Here is an 18,737-nt window from a genome sequence, read left to right on the forward strand (position 1 = left end):
TTCCGTATGATATATTCATTTGTTACCTATGTCTTTCTAAGGGTTTTTTATAGCCCAAACATAATAATCAGCAGCAGATTGAAATCACATCAGCCCCTGTGACCACTGGAGGGGCCAATTTACATTGCGTTTGTTTTTGAAAATTTAGGAGAAACCCAGAGGAATCCTCTCATTGTCTATGGCCAGCGTTAGAGCAGTGCGCGGCTCGCCCCTGAGAGCTCCTTCTTTTACTCCTCCTCCTCCTCTTCTGAGTAGTATGAGCTCCTGCAAAGGAATGTCCCCCCTCTGCTATTGTACAAAGTCTTAGAGAGGGTGTGTGAGTCACAAATGGAGGGGCAGACTCCAAAGCTCAGAGACAATCCTTCCCTCTCACTCACCCGCCCCGTGTAAAATGCACTTCCCAACTCACTTTCCTTAAACCAGTCTGTGGAGTTTGCTTCTCTTTGAGGGAAGTTAACTTTTCAAAGTTGATTTCCTACGTTTAAACCTTTCATTTTTTACGCATTCTTTATTTGGCACAGATCTGTAGAGTTGGGATGTTTATTTGCCTTTTTTGGTTGTGTTGGTCCTGATTTTTTCCCTTTGAGAATTCACGCCGCTTACATTGTTTTGGAGAAGAAAACACAAGTGACAGTCGGCAATTTGGATTTTTGTTTTTGAGTTTTGAGCTTTTCAGGGTCGGGTTCAGATGTGGAGTTAACATCTTCTTGTGTCGTCTGGAGGGGACTACATCTTGTCATCTTCAGGATGGGACTAATGTCTGGGGTTCTGGTTCTCCTGGGAACATTAGGAGCTGTATTAGCACAGAATGGTGAGTACAGACAGTCTATTGTCTACTGATTATCAGAGAAACAATGAGAAGAATGTGTTGTCTGAGGGCTAGACAAACAAGAGAGACCCCCCCCCCCCCCCCGCCTCCCAAAAGAGACTCACCTTATCCCAAATAGAGACAGCAGAATGTAAACATTTCATCTCAATACACAGACAAGACTCCATATAATACATTGTCCTTGACTAAGATAGATTTCTGCAAATAGGTGGAATTTTGAAAAAGATCTCAATTTAGAGACATCTTCCTAATTCATCCTAATACATAGATGCAGTACTCAAGTATGAACATAAAGACCAGGTATATCCCTCCCAAAATAAATAGGAGACACAACCTTCTCCTCTAATACACAGATGTCCAAGCACACACCTTTACCCTACCACGAATACAAAACCTCTGTTGTCCTTCTAATACACAGATCTATCACCTCTACGTAATAAAGGGACATCAAAGTATATACCTCTAACTACAAACTAATACATAGAGTTCAAGTTCAAACCAATGGTCTATTTCCATATCCAAGGCTGGTGAGAGATGTCCCACCATCACCTGAGGTCTGTCCCACTGGCAGGCCTCCTACAGTCAGCACAATAGTTGTGGAATCATCTCAGTGGGCAAAATATCCCATTATGTTACAGAACTTAGTAGGGTGGCACCAGGATTCAGACCTGTTACCTCTTGCTAATTCCGTTGACAGATGACTTCTTGAGACTGAGACTTTTCACCTCCGACACTGATGGTCATGCATGAAAGACAGACTCTAAACAGCTTGTCCTATAAATGTAGGTATAAGCTCAGTGTTGACATATATACAGGTGTATGCCTCCAAGGGATGGTAATTCATGTCAAAGGAACATCTTTTACAAATGTCACCTCTAAACGGGCTTCTTTGGGACTTTTCAGTTTTTTGGCTTATCAGATTATACCCATTTGTCACTTCTAAAGCAAGTTCATAAAACATTTAGGGATATTTAGGGAAATTTTGTGTACAGGGTCCTGCTTTTCCATATATATGAGGTGTTTCAGGCAGTAAACCAGATCAAATGACCTTATCTGAAGGACAGTTGAGAGGTTTCTGTATTTTCTAACATTTCTAATTTCTATGTATTTATTCATATGGTACCAATATCCTTTGTAGAAAGTCATTCAATCAGTCCCACTGGGGGGTTGCAATCCAATATCCTTATCTTATATACACACTAGGGCCAAAAGCTCAGAAATTAATATTTTCAACTAATCTAAAAGCAGCTTTAGACTGGCCCACCAGAGTATCAGAGGATTCTCAATAGGGACCCAGGATCTGATACCATAGCGGGGCCCAAAGGTCCAGAGGAGAAATAAAACGTTTGGAGCTGTCTTTGGAGACAATAAATTGCCATTGGGGTCTATCTCTTTGAATCCAAATCTATTAGACTTTATTGATGATATGGAGGTTTCCTCTGGTGTTCCCCAGTTCGACCCTGCCTAGAAGAAACACAAAAAAGCACAGGGGAAACATACAGACTCCAAGCAGATGGTGCCCTTGTTGGATTCCGTCTCAGGGCCCAGTGATGATTGGCACTAGTATCATATTCTGAGCTATCGTCCTACCATGTTCTAAGTGGAGAAGTGAGAAGAAATATGAACATATGATTCTGGTTTGAGTGTCTGAATCTTGAACTATAATTTTAAAACCCCAAAAAATTGTGTGTAAAAAGGTTTGTAGATGCCAGGATTATTGTATGACCCTAGGATGTCCACCTATGTTGACCATACTCATGCACATTTGATTTGGGTAAATGTACATGTGTTGTGGGGAGAGGGGAGTAAGTTGCTGCTAGACATCTCTTGTGGCATCTTATCTCCCTGGGAAAAGAAGAAGAACCCTTCTTTCCCCCAACATCTGCTGTCGAGGGAAAGTTGGGAAATCTCATGGTTAACCAAAAATGGTGCGTTCACCTGAGAATAATCTAATGTGTATGGAGGCCCCATACGCATTAATACTGGTGGCCAGTTTAATCAAATGTGTACAAGGGGTCTTAAGCGGTAAACTGTTATCAAAGTACCTTTTTGCAAATGCTCAGCGACCCTCTAAAGCTTCAGATGCACATTATATATACGTTGGTGCCTAAGTTGGGGAGTTATTTCAACATGTCCAATCCTTTGTTCTACCTGGAGATGAAAAGTATACGGCTGATCCCAGAATTTATGGACAATTTGTCCATCAGCTATCATATGGCATGGCTTCAGTGTAGGCAGGGGGAGTGGCTGCAGGGCCAAACTGGAAAAGGGGCCCCTCATCAGTGATATGCAATAACATTATATACAGTGACAGTATATACAGTGACATGATATACAGTATGTGTAGGAATCGGATGGATCGACTGCCGGCCCTCGTCCGAAAGAGTTGGGGTTACTTGGGAGGAGGGGGTTGCAAAAAAGTTGCTGAGGGATGGCGGGTCCATTCAAAAATTTTCTCTGGGGCCCAGTCAGTTCTAGGTACGCCACTGATCATATGGGTATGGAAAGTTCCTGAATGCAAATCTTCCCATAAAGTAGTTGTCAACCTAAATGGCAAAAATCAGCCATTTTGTCCAATTTTCATCCGTCAAACCTTAGCACTCTAAAGTTAAAGGAGTAGTCCGCTCTTTACTATTGATGACCTATTCTCAGGATAGGTCATCAATATCAGATCAGCGGGGGTCCAACTCCCAGCACCCTCACCAATCAGCTGTTTGTAGAGAAGGCAGCGCTCATATGAGTGCTTCCTTCTCTGCTCTGTTTACCTGCTCACTGCAGCAATTGCAGTGGTGAACAGGTGTAATTACAAGTATGGTGTCCCCATTCACTTCTATGGGATGGCTCTGTCTGTTAAAGTGACTACTATAGAGCTGTCCCATAGAAGTTATAACTGCTGTGGCGAGCAGAGAATACAGCACTCATACAAGCGCTGCCTTTGCTTCAAACAGCTGATCGGCGGGGGTGCCGGGAGTCAGACCCACGTCAACCTGATATTGATGACCTATCCTGAGGGTAGGTCATCAATAGTAAAATGCGGACAACCCCTTTAAGAAGGCCATACACATAAGGTAAATATTATAATTTGCTCATCATTGGCCAGTATAAATAAATTAAAAAAGGGTATTGTCTTGCACAGAATGGCAAATGATTGCCCGATCATGCCAGACACATGGAGTCTCATTTGGCTATGGCCAAAATTTTTCAATCTCGTAGATCACAATTTCGGTAGACGGAAGTCCACCATAGGTCATTGCAAATAATAGTTTGTGTTTCATTTTCATACAATGGTTGGCCAAAATGTCCCATTTTGGCCATTTTGAGAATCCATCGTATGAACTTTTTGCACAAACTATTGTTCACAGTGACCTATGGTAGACTTCTGTCTACTGAAATTGTTATCTTATGTGTATGGACAGCTTTAAGTTTATGGTCCACAAATATCTAATATTATACTGGTGGTCAATAAATAATATGCTCTGTAAGAAGGTTCAAAAAGTTCTCAAGGCCTCCTGCTGAATCCAGCTTATGATACATTTACTGGTAACTTGCATCTCTCAGCGTTCTATGATGGGGACTGGAGGTCTGTGACCCTGAAAAGTATCTTCTATCTAGAGAATATTTAGTCTTTTTGAATATTTTGTATCTTGATGGAGTAAACATGTTGGGTAGCTAAACCTTGGCAGAGCTGTTATCTTCACAGGGCTCAAGTGACTGTTGCACCAAACCCTCCACTTGGACAGAGTCCGACGAGAATAAAGACATTTTCTGTATTGCTCTTTGCCAGCAATATAGGCAACCCGTAGCAACCCGTCAACCATTGGCTTGGATTGATCTTTTGTAATAAAATAATAGAAGCAGCATGCAAGTCATTGTGTAGCATTCTGGTCACATAGCTCAATGTCACCCAACCAGTTTGCACTGTGTCTCATTTTTCACATATCTGTGATCCTTAACAGAACCTGCAGATTTTATTGATGTTTGTCCAATGAATATGGCTTTTGCTTTGCCAAACACGAGACTCGGTGGAAGGGGAGTTGCACTTTTTGAACTCAGTGACTCTGCAGAGAAGTGTCTACTGCATAGAATTTTCCATTTCAAGACTAAACACAGGGGCCCAAACGGGACACTGTTGTAGGTGCAGAGGCATTATTAGGTGTAAATATACAAAAGATCATCATGTAGTTAAATACCCAATGCACACGGTAGTGGAAAAAATCCTGATGGAATAGGGAGCATGAGAGCATCAGTTTTCTATTTTTCATCAAGGCAATTATTGTGGCTTTTCACCTCAAATTTTATCCATGGGGTGACATCTGCCTCAAAATCCTCCTGTAGCCCATCCAGAGTCCATTACTCATTTGCTTTTGCTGGAACACAGATATGAATGTCTCTTTTCTTTATTATCTGTTTTGCTGTTATTTGTCCTTGTATGTCTCGCTAGCGTTACATGCCAGGAGCCTGAGGGCCACTTACAGCTTTAGTGGAAGAATGTAACCTGAAGATGGAAATGGAAGTGGTTTTCAGGTCGTTTGCTTGAATTGACCTTTTCAACAAACTATTGCCTAATGAAGTTTTTCAAGATTCTTTTTGGCATCTACTAAGTGCCTTTTCCTGAAGATGCATATGTTTGTTTTCATGTAACTTTGGACAGCATTGTCCCCTTTAGCAGTTGCAAATAACTCTTTGCCCTTAAGAATTAGGCTAAAGTTGATGAAATGGTCCCATGCTGAATGTTCCTCGGGTGAAATGTGTCATTGGACAATCACTTTATCCGACTGACGACATACCCTCATTCTCTGGATAGAATTTACTCATGTTTGATAGTCCCTAGTGGTTGACTGCATTTGGGTCGTATGGCCGATACATGGACAATGATTCTGTGATCCTTCTATATTGGACGTCACTTCCAGCAATGCATCATTAGTTTATCTTCTAAACTCTATGACTATACAGTACAGAGGATTACATTCTGGATAAGGCCTCAGGCATACTACTGTATTTGGGATCCGAATCCGATTCACATTTTCTGTGAGTCAGATGGTCTTCCTATTCATTTCTATGGGGTCTTCAGATAAAACGGTCAGCACATAGATGTCTTGTACTCTACATGTGCTGACGGCAATTATGTAGCTGTTCTGCAAATGCTAGAACATGTACTATTGTTGTCCGTTTCGCACACAAGAATAGCGATTTCTATTGAATGGAAGTGCAGAAGGCACATGGATGGTATCCTTATTTTGCTGGTCCGTGGTTTGCAGACTGTAGTAGGGACTGAGTTGAGTGCATGAGGCCTAAGAAAAACTGTCCCCTGACTGTAATAAAAAAATTGGGTCCACCAATTGATATCGAACCAATTGATGTCTCTATGGCCCGACCACTCTTTTCACAGTTGCCATCTTTCAAGGGTTTTTTCAGAACTTTTAGATTGATGTCCTATTCTTAAAAGGGTTGTACAATCTCAGACAACGGCATCGGAGCTACTGACAAATAGCTGGTCAGCGGGGGTACTATGGATATAAAAGTCCTGGAAATCCCCTTTAATACAATCTATTCTAAACATTTCAAAGACAAAAGGTGGATTATGTTCCTAACTTTTGACTCTCTCCGAAAAAATGTAGTTTTACAGAATGTGAATAACTTCCTAAATCTTTAAAAATGGAAACAATGAGAGTAGCGTTGGCCAGCAATCTTACAGAGTGCCCATTCAAGCTCAGAGCACTGCTTGCCAAAAGGATCGATGGTTCAACATAATCTTTAAGAAAATATTTAGGATTATGGGGGACAGAAAGATTAGGGAGCTAGATTTCAACATGCCCGATCTTTCTGCTCTCGATCCGTCTGACAGTGGCTTAAAGGGGTATTCCCATCTGACACAATGGGGGCACATTGTTAGGATATGACCCCATTGTCTGATAGGTGCAGGTCTCACCTCTGGGACCCGTCCCTACACCGAGAATGGAGCGGGGAAGGTGGTGGCTGGAGGACCCCGGGAAAGCGCTCTCCCCGTAGTAGTAAATGAGAGCTTGTGCGGCCACCGCTCCCATTCATTTCTATGGGGCTGACAGAAGTGCAACGGGCTGCCACCGCCCAGGTCCCTCGCGTCCCAGGTTTAGTGGGAATGCCGAGTTGTGTGATGCGGCCTAAATGTCTCTTTATGTGTCACTGTGCTCCTACCTGGATACAGCTGGACCCCAGGCTTTGGCTCCAAAGAAATAAATAGGGGGAATAATTGAGGGATTTGAAAGAATGACTTGAGTCCAGACCTTGAGATGAAGTTCAATGGCAGCTTTACTTAAATAAATGTTTCTCCAAACTGTTTTCAGGCTTTGTCTTGGTTCCAGCAGGCTTTAGCTTGAACTAGCAGGCAAACTCAACTCTGCTTTATCTCTTTGTCTCTGCTGTACTGACAGGTTAGCTTAATGACTTTGATTCCTTCTTTATGCTGCACTCCGCTCTTTAGTCTGACTTAGTTTCAGCCAAGGAATAGGTTAGTGTCCTGTCAGCTTCAAAATGGAGTCTGAACCAGAATCATCTCGAACTGCCCCACTTCCTTCTGGAAGCAAGCAGGGCTCACCCACTTCTACCCAAAAGGGGGGGAGAATGGAATGGTGAGTTCCATTCTGTCTAAGGATAGATCTGCCATACTTGCAGCCACCTGCTGGTGAACCAGGTAAATTACATTTATAACAGTTACATAACAATATTATAAATGCACATTGTGGTGAACCTGGAACAGAATACATCGATGACATTGTGTTAGCCCAATAAAGACAGTAGCAGGGTGCAGGAGTGGTAACACCACTCTGGGGTGTTAGAGAAGCCCCATAGAAATAAATGGAGGGCGGCTTGCTCATGGACCCTCCACGGCTTTCGCGGCTCCATTCTCAGTATAGGTGCGGGTGTCAGAGGTCGGACACGCACCTAACAGACAATGGGGGCATATCGCTAGGATGAGATTGTCTGAGATGGAAAAAACTCTTTAAGGCCGCACTACACTGCTGGATGGAGCAGAAGATTGTAGGGAACTATGCGTTCCTTCTCAACAATAGCCTGCTTTTCAGTGGAGGAGACCAGTGCATTTACATGCAGCGATCTCTTTGACAGTATGGCAAGTAGTGATCGCTAATGCCATGGCTCGCCCCCTTGCAGAATCATCCAAAAATCGGGCATTCAGAACATGCTTGGTGAAATCGAGTGTGCATCTGTCATTTCAATGAGCATTGGACCTACTGCTACATACAACAGTATATAAGCATCGTGTGGCATATTTGGACATATGGTGCCTCACCTACCCTGCCGAAGGTGGTGCCACTGATAGTCAAGGCTTAAAACTACCATAAAACTTAAAGTTATTTGTATGGCACCATTATTTCCACATTGTGCAGCACTCCTATATAACTTTATGTATGGAACGGTTAATTGGGCACTGCTAATTAGGAGTCGATTATTTTCTGCTATACAGTTCTGTTAATTAGACAAATTATGGAATGGGCTTATTACGACAGTACACCATATGGAAGATGCCCACTGGTGCAACACAGGTACCTCTTTTGTGCCCAGATGACCAGCTGATGATGTGTTCATATCTGTAAATTAGTAGCACTTAAGATCATACAATAAAAGTAGCTTATTTTGGTGTATTGGGAGGAGGCCCTGATGATGGGCAGATGTCTCACAGGCCACCAGCACTGGCCAGCTTCAGTGTTGGTGGCAAGTTCTCATCAGTATGCTCTCATTATTTCTTCTCTGCTCAAAGCAGTCTCTTTTACCACAGCACTCTCATCCACTCATGTCAAGACAGCGTCTCATAAACGTTAGTTATTAATGTGATAGAATCAATTTTCTGCCATGTAAGTGAATCATTCTCTGGAGCATCTGGACCTCCAGGCTGCTATTAGTCAGAGGCCTCTTGGTTTAGGGGATCTCCGACCAGTCTCAAGCAGCCAGCATTCTACCTTATTAGGGTACATCACATTCCTCTGACTTTTCGCATTGTTATAGAAATCTCTTTCTCATAGTTGTTCTTGGAGAGCGCAGAGATATGGAGATAAGTTGTTCTTGAGCAAACTGACTGCACTGTGGATGGAAAATATTTTATGTCTAATAATAGACCTTTTGAGGTCTCTCAAGCACCTGGGTTTGAGTGCAACTCATAGATCTGCACCCACTAAAAATACTCTGTTGAGGAGGCTTCAAAGGATTTCACTCATTCATTTCTCTACTGTCCCCCAATATTTGCAGATGTTGATTGGGGTTCTATGCTGCTTCTGTGGTTAAAAGGGTTGTCCACTCTGGTCTGATAGGTCCTTTAAAAGGTTTATCCACTGCAATTTGATAGGTCCTTTAAAAGTGTTGTTCACTGTGGTTTGATAAGTCCTTTAAATAATGTATCCACTGATGTATGATAGGTCATTTGAAGGGTTGTCCACTGTGGTTTGATAGGTCCTTTTAAAGAGTTTTTTACTGTGGTTTGATAGGTGCTTTAAAAGGTTTATCCACTGATGTTTATAGGCCCTTTAAAAGAATTGTCTACTGTGGTTTGATAGGTCTTTTAAAAGGGTTGTCCACGATGATGTTATAGGTCCTTTAAAAGGGTTGTCCACTGTGGTTTGATAGGTCCTTTAAAAAGGTGGTCCACTGTGGTTTGATAGGTTCATTATAAGAGAAGGTGTGTCCTTTTCACACTTGAGTTCCCTACAGTGCCACCACAAGATAAATTAGGTATTAGACAGTTTCCAACTGACTGTCTACATAATACAAGTTAGGTCTTTAACTGCTTACCAATCCAATTGATAGATAAGGGTCCTGCACAGTGATCTTCGTCAATTAACACAAAAATTCCCTAAAATTTTATTTGAAAGTGGGTTTCCTATTCTGAATTTAGGCCTGCACCTTGGTTGGTCTCACCACTTCATTCAAAGGGAGTCTGTCACCTCCAAAATCTATTTTGCAGTAAGCATACTACCATGTAGGGTATCTGCCCCAAAACATAACCATATACTTTCCTGCAAACACTATGCTTTCTTGTGAAAATCCACTCCTCTAAGGCCTCATGCACACAACCGTTTTTGTGGTCCGCATCCGAGCCGCATTTTTTTTCGGCTCGGGTGCGGACCCATTCACTTCAATGGGGCCGCAAAAGATGCGGACAGCACTCCGTGTACTGTCCGCATCCGTTGCACCGTTCCGTGGCCCCGCAAAAAAAATATAGCATGTCCTATTCTTGTCCTTTTTGCCGACAAGAATAGGCATTTCTACAATGGGCCTCCCGTTCCGTTCCGCAAATTGCGGAAGGCACACGGGCGGCTTCCGTTTTTTGCAGACCGCAAAAAAAGGCACGGTCGTGTGCATGAGGCCTAAGTGTGAGAAATAAGGTTTTTGGCGCATTGTGGGCAGGGCCTCTCTGTTTGGTACAACATCGCTCCCCCAGTAACGTCGCCCAGGCCTATTTGGTTAACAGTCCCTGAGATTTCAGAGCAGGTAGTGATGATGGAAGAGAAGCCGGGTGCACTAAACAGAGAAGCCCTGCCCATTGTGCACCAAATACCTTATTTGCACAAAAATAAAAATAAGTATTTCTTAGGAGTAGAGGATCAGGTTTTCACAAAAAAAGATATGGCTATATTTTGGGCCACCAACCCTACATGGCAGTATGCTTACTTTGAAAATGATTTTGAAGGTGACAAACTCCCTTTAATGGTCAGGAGAATTTGTCCAGAGAATCCCGTTCTATGGGGCATAAAATCTTATAAAACATGGGTGCGGAATCAACCCCAAGGGTCAAGGAAAAAAGATTGGGGCAAACAAGCAAAAAAAAGTCTTCTTGTCCCAAGTCTGTAGGGCTGTAGTAATGTCAACTAGTAGAAGATGGGGGCCCATTTTGAGCCCCCTGGTTCATGGCAAATTATCAATATTATAATGTGGTATTTGAATTTTATGGGTAGTCCGGAGGATATTGTGATATGAGACAAGAGCAGTTCCCTGAACTATTCTTAAAATATGAAGATGAACCTGCCCAAGAGTTACTTCTCATTTCATGTAATTTCTGCCCACGTAATGTTTTGCCCGGAATTAGCGATCTGAAACGGTGAAACTTGATGCGTCATCTTAAGTGTGAACATCATGTTCTTGTACCTTTAAATTATCGTATGTAGCGACAATCTAACTATATCAGTGAAATCATTACTGGCAGTTTGTTGTTTTACTGACACAAGTGAGATCACACATATGTCCTCATGTACTATTGCAAAATTGTTCATTCCCTGGTAATTTCTCGCAATTAAAATGTTCTGATTTGATATTCCTGCTAAAAACGCTATGAAACTGAGAGGTCAGCAAACAGAGTTGCACAATCTGTTAAGAAGTAGTCAATAAAGTATTTTCTGTCCACATTTTACCATGAGGTAATTTTTAGTCGCCTATTTTGCACTCATTGATTTATTTTTAGGTCTTCAGTGTGGTCAGAGCTCCAATTACCTTGCACAGACTGAAAAATGGAAAAAATTTGCAACCTGCAGCCACCACTAGGGGGAGCTTAGGAACTTGCTGAGTTCAATGGATACACTGTGTGCAGTAACTTATTTAGCTCCCCCTAGTGGTGGCTGCTGAAAGACAGAATTTTATTGTCACGGTACATTCTGTGACAGAGGTTAGAAGATCAGAGACTGACTGCATGTGAGGTTAACTGACAGTCTCTTGATTCTAAGTGTTGTGGTTTGGTATGACCACACCTCTTGTCAGGTGCAGCCCGTGGTCATTACTGCATTCCATACTTAGTTTGGTCTCACACTTTATACCATGCGGTTGATATTCTCTGCTTGGATTTGGAAGAGTTGGTGTGTGGACCTTATCTGTGTTCCTGCTCATCCATTTTCTATAAGATAAGTTGTACTGCTCTTTGCATTTGGTTGTTCCCCTGTGCTTCTTGTTACTAGGCCTCAGGGAGAAGCTGGAACCTGGGAAGGAACCAGTAGTCTCATTTCCTGCCACTACCTAGGGCATTTCAGGGCTCCTAGGGTCTAGGTTCCGGCGTATGTATTTTCCCACTTTCAAGGTCTATACATACTGACAGGAGTCAGGGCCAGGTTTAGGGGCTTCCTAGGAGGTGACCTTTGTCCTCGCACTAGCCTTGAGGCCCAGTTCTGTGTTCCTCTACTGTATTCGTGACGGTTGTTAGTTAACTTTGTTTATGCAAGTGAGCTTTAAAACACAGATCCAACCACTTTTAGTACCCCAGATAAGCTCATCCAAAGAAATCCAGGTATATCAGGATATATAAGAGGACTATGATACAGCATGTCAAGTAGGAAGTGAAAAATCTGTTTTAAAGTGAACCTGACCAGAGCTAAATGCTGCTCTAATTACAGGCAGCATGAAATAATGCCAGGCTCTTTGGTTACAAATCAGCTTTGTTGTGCTTTGAAACACAGGCTTTTTGCAAAAAAACTATGGTTAAAAAATGAGCCAGGAAAGGGGAAAAGAGTAGTTGTCAACTCACTGGATTCTCTCCGCCTGACTGATAGAATGACAGGTCTTTCCCTATACACAAATACCAAAAGTCCTATCTTTCTATCCTAGCCAGGTGGGGAGAAGTCTGTGAGAAGACACCCAGATGTCTCTTGTCCCCAGACTCCCCACCTATCTATTCTAGCCAGGTGGGGAGATGCCCAGATGACTACTCTCCACCTGTCTAACCTAGCAAGGTGGTGAGAAGCCTGTGGGAAGATGCCCAGATGACTCTTCTCCCCATCTATCTTTCCTAATCAGGTGGGGAGAAGTCTGCAGGGAGACACTCAGGTGACTCTTTTTCTCACCTGTCTACTGTATCTATCCTAGCCAGGTGGGGAGAAGTCTGTGGGGAGACGCCCAGATGACTCCTCTCCACCTGTCTATGCTAGCAAGGTGGAGAGAAGCCTGTGGAGAGATACCCAGATGACTCTTCTCCCCACCTGCCTATCTATACTAACCAGATGGGGAGAAGCTTGTGGGGAGCCATCTAGATAACTTTCCTCCCTGTTTCCAGCTCATTTTTTAAACTATGTTTTCTCTGAAATGCCGCAGTGTTACAGCATAAATCACAGCTCTCTGTAATGAGGGAGCCTGTTGGGATTTCATGCTGCCCATGGTTTGCTCACCATGAAGTTCCTGACAAGTTCTCTTTAAAGGGCTTCTGTCACCCCCCCCCCCCCATTTAGCAATTTTCAGTATCAGACATTAGCTATTTGCTAACCTCAGTTGAGTCCATATATATCACTCTTACCTCTCTCTGTGCTGTAATTTCTTTAAAAATCTTACTTTTATAATATGCTGATTACTTCACTACCAGCAAGTTGGGCGGTTACTTGATGGTAGCCTCCGCATCCTCGGACTATTACCATGCCCCCTCCTCCACTTGATAAACAGGGCCAGCGAGCGCTCTCCTCCTCCCGCTGGCCCTGTCTGCCCATGAAATCCCGCGCCGTACCGGTCCTCATTCGGCGCAGGCGATCTGAGAGAAGGACTCTCGCTTGCCCGCCCCTTCCTCAGTGCACCTGCGCCGATGACGTCAGCCTACACCCGGAAAAGAAGCGATGACGGCAGTCTTCTTTTACGGGTCTAGGCTGACGTCATCGGCGCAGGTGCACTGAGGAAGGAGTGGGCAAGCGAGCGTCTTTCTCTCAGAGCGCCTGCGCCGAATGAGGACCGGTACGGCGCAGGCGCGGGATTTCATGGGCAGACAGGGCCAGCGGGAGGAGGAGATCGCTCGCTGGCACGGTCTATCAAGTGGAGGAGGGGGCGTGTTTATAGTCCGAGGATGCGGCGGCTACCAGCAAGTAACCGCCCAACTTGCTGGTAGTGAAGTAATTAGCATATTATACAAGTAAAATTTTTAAAGAAATTACAGCACAGAGAGAGGTAAGAGTGATATATATGGACTCAACTGAGGTTAGTAAATAGCTAATGTCCGATACTGAAAATTGCTAAATGGGGGGTGACACAAGCCCTTTAAGGTCCCCCATTTGGTATTTGTGTAATTCATGTTGTCATTGAGGGATTTGTTCACACAGAAAATACAGGTGCATTTTTTTTCTCTGGAAAAAACCTTCACCTACTTCACATTACAGTCGCTTCTAGTGAAATCAGACATTTAAAACCTACAGGTAGGCGTCACGTTGAAGTCAAGCCTAGACAATGATTCTGAACACAAGCCAAGAATTTGGCAATGCGTGACCACAATCGGGGTGTAGTAGCAATGCAGCAGTGCCACTTCTTAGTATTCAAATATCAGTCTTTAAAGAGCTTCTGTCACTCCACTAAACTCATTATTTTTTTTTGTCTCCTTAAAATCCTTATGCTGCGATTTTTCAATATATAGGGCTATTACTCAGTTTGGTTCAGTAGTTATATAAAAAAAACTGACTTTTATAATATGCAAATTACCTCTCTAGCAGCAGGTAGGGCGGCAGCAGCCGCATCCTCCATTCATAATGACGCCCCCTCCTCATGTTGATTGACAGGGCCAGCCAATGCGCTCTACCTCTGACTGGCCCTGCCTGCGCTTTAAATCTCGCGCCGGTCTTCAGTTGGCGCAGGCGCACTGAGTGGAGGACGCTCGCTCGGCCGCTCCATCCTCAGTGCGCCTGCGCCGGGTGTACATGTGACGTCATCCGCGCAGGCGCACTGAGGATGGAGCGGCCGAGCGAACGTCCTCCACTCAGTGCGCCTGCGCCAACTGAAGACCGGCGCGAGATTTAAAGCGCAGGCAGGGCCAGTCAGAGGACGAGCGCATTGGCTGGCCCTGTCAATCAACATGAGGAGGGGGCGTCATTATGAATGGAGGATGCGGCTGCTGCCGCCCTACCTGCTACTAGAGAGGTAATTTGCATATTATAAAAGTCATTTTTTTTTTATAACTACTGAACCAAACTGAGTAATAGCCCTATATATTGAAAAATCGCAGCATATGGATTTTAAGGAGACAAAAAAAAATAATGAGTTTAGTGGAGTGACAGAAGCTCTTTAAGTTTGCTTCAGATTCACCATGTGAACAGGGAGAACTGAGCTTCTAGTTAATATGGATTAAGGAGGCTGGAGGTCACTTTCTTGGAATGTTTTGGACTCTACTGAGGAATTTTCCACTTGTGCCATGGAAAGCGTACAAGGATCAAAATCTAAAATATTCATTAGTTAACCAGATTTCAACGAGTTTATCCGCTTCCATGTTATTAAAATGTAATCATTGTATAATGAAAAGTTATGCAACTTGCTAATACACCGCCCCTTCTAGTTTTTTAAACTTCTGTTTGCTGTCAGTGAGTAATGACATTCTTGCTTTCATTCAGAGACTATAAAAGTAACATAAAACTAGTCTTGCCCTCTACTTAGAAGTATATTAAAGGGGTTTTCTGAACGTAGATATTGATGGGCTATTTTCAGGACAGGTCATCAGTATCAGATTGGTGGGTGTCCGGCTCTCTATGATCAGGAGAAAGTGTCCAATTTCCCTGCAGCGCCCCCACAGGGGGTATGAAACATAGCAAAGTCTCTGGTCCTCCAGAGATGATGTTTGCAATTGCCCTCTTCTCAGGCTAGTAGGAGAAGGTAGTTTGTGGGGGACTTTCTTTTATGAACTTCAGATTTTAAAATACATTATTAGAAAATGTTTTTTCCAAACCAGACGACCCCTTAAATTATCCAGCAATTATATATTGTCTAATACTGCTTTGCTCAAAGATGCAGACCGCCATGCACCTTACAAATTGAACATATAGGGGGACATTTACTATTCAATTTTGTGTGATAATAAAGTTGCAGATTGTGTCACATGCAATATTTTCAGCAAAATCTGCCACTTTCCCCCTTCACTCCACTTTTTAGAAGGGGTGAGAAAAGGGTGTGTGGCAAAGGCGGGGAAGGGGCATCACTGCATGTCCATACAAATCTACTGACAGATGCCCTTTAACTCGAGACCTTCACTGTAACCAGAGAGAGTGCCCACTGCTCTTCTGTGGACATCTTTATCTAGGCCTATCAGAAGAGCAATAGATCTATCATACTGTTATCCCAATTCTACACTTATTATTATCATGAGGATTGCCCTTCAGATAATATCTTCCCCTCACAGCAGTTGTAAACTGATAATAGATTACCTATCTATATGAGATCTTTTCATTTGTGTTCACTGCTACAGAGGGACAATCTTTTGCATTTAATTCTCAATTGTATAGTACTGCCGAAATAAAAAAATAACAAAAAATGATAAAAAAAAAAATAATGTTTTATCACAGTGACTAATGCTGGAACTGGGGCACCTGTAGACTGTGTAGTCTTGGTTTAATGCAAACCCCCCCCCCCCCTCCCCCTCACAAAAAAAAAAAAATCTTATATATCTTATGTATATAATATATATATATATATACAGTACAGACCAAAAGTTTGGACACACCTTCCCAATCAAAGAGTTTTCTTTATTTTCATGACTATGAAAATTGTAGATTCACATTGAAGGCATCAAAACTATGAATTAACACATGTGGAATTATATACATAACAAACAAGTGTGAAACAACTGAAAATATGTCATATTCTAGGTTCTTCAAAGTAGCCACCTTTTGCTTTGATTACTGCTTTGCGCACTCTTGGCATTCTCTTGATGAGCTTCAAGAGGTAGTCCCCTGAAATGGTTTTCACTTCACAGGTGTGCCCTGTCAGGTTTAATAAGTGGGATTTCTTGCCTTATAAATGGGGTTGGGACCATAAGTTGCGTTGAGGAGAAGTCAGGTGGATACACAGCTGATAGTCCTACTGAATAGACTGTTAGAATTTGTATTATGGCAAGAAAAAAGCAGCAGTAAAGAAAAACGAGTGGCCATCATTACTTTAAGAAATGAAGGTCAGTCAGTCAGCCGAAAAATTGGGAAAACTTTGAAAGTAAGGGCTATTTGACCATGAAGGAGAGTGATGGGGTGCTGCGCCAGATGACCTGGCCTCCACAGTCACCGGACCTGAACCCAATCGAGATGGTTTGGGGTGAGCTGGACCGCAGAGTGAAGGCAAAAGGGCCAACAAGTGCTAAGCATCTCTGGGAACTCCTTCAAGACTGTTGGAAGACCATTTCAGGGGACTACCTCTTGAAGCTCATCAAGAGAATGCCAAGAGTGTGCAAAGCAGTAATCAAAGCAAAAGGTGGCTACTTTGAAGAACCTAGAATATGACATATTTTCAGTTGTTTCACACTTGTTTGTTATGTATATAATTCCACATGTGTTAATTCATAGTTTTGATGCCTTCATAGTCATGAAAATAAAGAAAACTCTTTGAATGAGAAGGTGTGTCCAAACTTTTGGTCTGTACTGTATATATATATATCTTATCTTATATCTTATGTATATTTTGGTGTAAGCCATGTCCCCTTTGTTGTGAGGTGACTCCCTACTTCTGCTAAGGGTACTTTCACACTTGCGGCAGCACGGATCCGACAGGCTGTTCACCCTGTCGGATCCGTCCTTCCGCTATTTCGCCATGCCACCGGACCGCCGCTCCGTCCCCATTGACTATAATGACTCCGGCGCAGCACGGCAGTTCGCGGTAAGAGGCCGCCGGACTAAAAAGTCGGACATGCAGGACTTTTAGTCCGGCGGCCTTTCGCCGTGCACAGCCGTGCTGCGCCGGAGCTCCGCCCCGTCCCCATTATAGTCAATGGGGACGGAGCGGCAGTCCGGCGGCATGGCGAAATAGCAGAAGGACGGATCCAACAGGGTGAACAGCCTGTCGGATCCGTCCTGCCGCAAGTGTGAAAGTAGCCTAAGCCAAACAAATTAAAACAGGTGTATTTCAGGGGTATTTCAGTCTGGGATATTGATAACGTGTATATCAAGGTTATGGCATCGATGTCAGATAGGTGTGGTCCCACACAGGGGCGCACCGACAAGGGGGTCCAACGGGTCTGGACCCCCCCCCCCCCTTCCCCCCTAGAACCATTCTTTTTTTTTTTTTTTAACACTCAGGGCCGCACCGCCGATCGCCGCAGTGGCAAGGCAGTAGGAGATTAGCACTTCCACTGTGGAAGCGCTCATCTCCATATTCATCTGTATTGCCTTCCTCCTCAGGACGGCGATACAGATGCCTGTGCTGCGGCAGGGCAGGGGAGGAAGAGGCTTCTCCCTTCCCATTCTTCTGATTGGCTGCAGGTACTCTGGAGGGGGCACAATGGGCATTTCTACTCTGGAGGGGGCACAGAGGGCATTGCTAATGTGAAGGGGGCACAGTGGGCATTTCTACTATGGAGGAGGCACAATGGGGCATTTCTACTATAGAGGGGCACAGTGCACAATGGGCATTATTACTCTGAAGGGGGCACAGTGCACACAGGGCATTACTACTATGAAGGGAGCACAGAGGGCAGTATAACTGTGAAGGGGCACAATGGGCATTACTAGCACATAGGGCAATACTACTATTAAGAGGAACAATGGGGATTTCTACTATGGAGGGGGCACAGAGGGCATTATTACTGTGAATGGGGCACAATGGACATTATTTCTGTGAAGGGGGCACAATGGGCATTACTACTATTAAGGGGGCACAATGGGCATTATTACTATTAAGGGGGTACAATGGGGATGCATTACTATTATTAAGGGGCATTATTACTGTGAAGGGGGCACAATGGGGATTATTACTATGAAGGGGGTGTAAGCCGTGTACCGAGGTGGGCTCTCCAGGATACAGTGAAGTCACGAACGAGGAAAGCAATCCCAACACCAGCTTTTGCCAAAACAGAATTTTACTTAAATTTGGCAGTAAACACAACCACAAATGCTGGGAACGTACAATCAGTTTACATACACCCAGCCTGAAGGCTGAGACCCTTGTGCTGCACAGCATGGTGCCCTCCAATGGATGCAGGAGGAAAGTGCAATAATTTACC

The 18,737-nt window shown here is 43.6% G+C and overlaps 1 protein-coding gene across 1 annotated transcript in view; it reads left to right on the top strand.

Annotated features, from left to right (window-relative positions):
* The first annotated feature begins 389 nt into the window (after positions 1-389).
* The window catches only part of AXL (AXL receptor tyrosine kinase), a 96,797-nt gene continuing 78,449 nt past the window's right edge, over positions 390-18,737 (top strand). Inside the window, exon 1 of the mRNA XM_040442191.1 lies at positions 390-811. Coding sequence (XP_040298125.1) covers positions 748-811 — 64 coding nt within the window. The 5' untranslated portion in view covers positions 390-747. The remainder of the gene's footprint in view (positions 812-18,737) is intronic.

This window comes from Bufo bufo, chromosome 8 (genome assembly GCF_905171765.1).
Source record: "Bufo bufo chromosome 8, aBufBuf1.1, whole genome shotgun sequence".
NCBI classification, from domain to species: domain Eukaryota; kingdom Metazoa; phylum Chordata; class Amphibia; order Anura; family Bufonidae; genus Bufo; species Bufo bufo.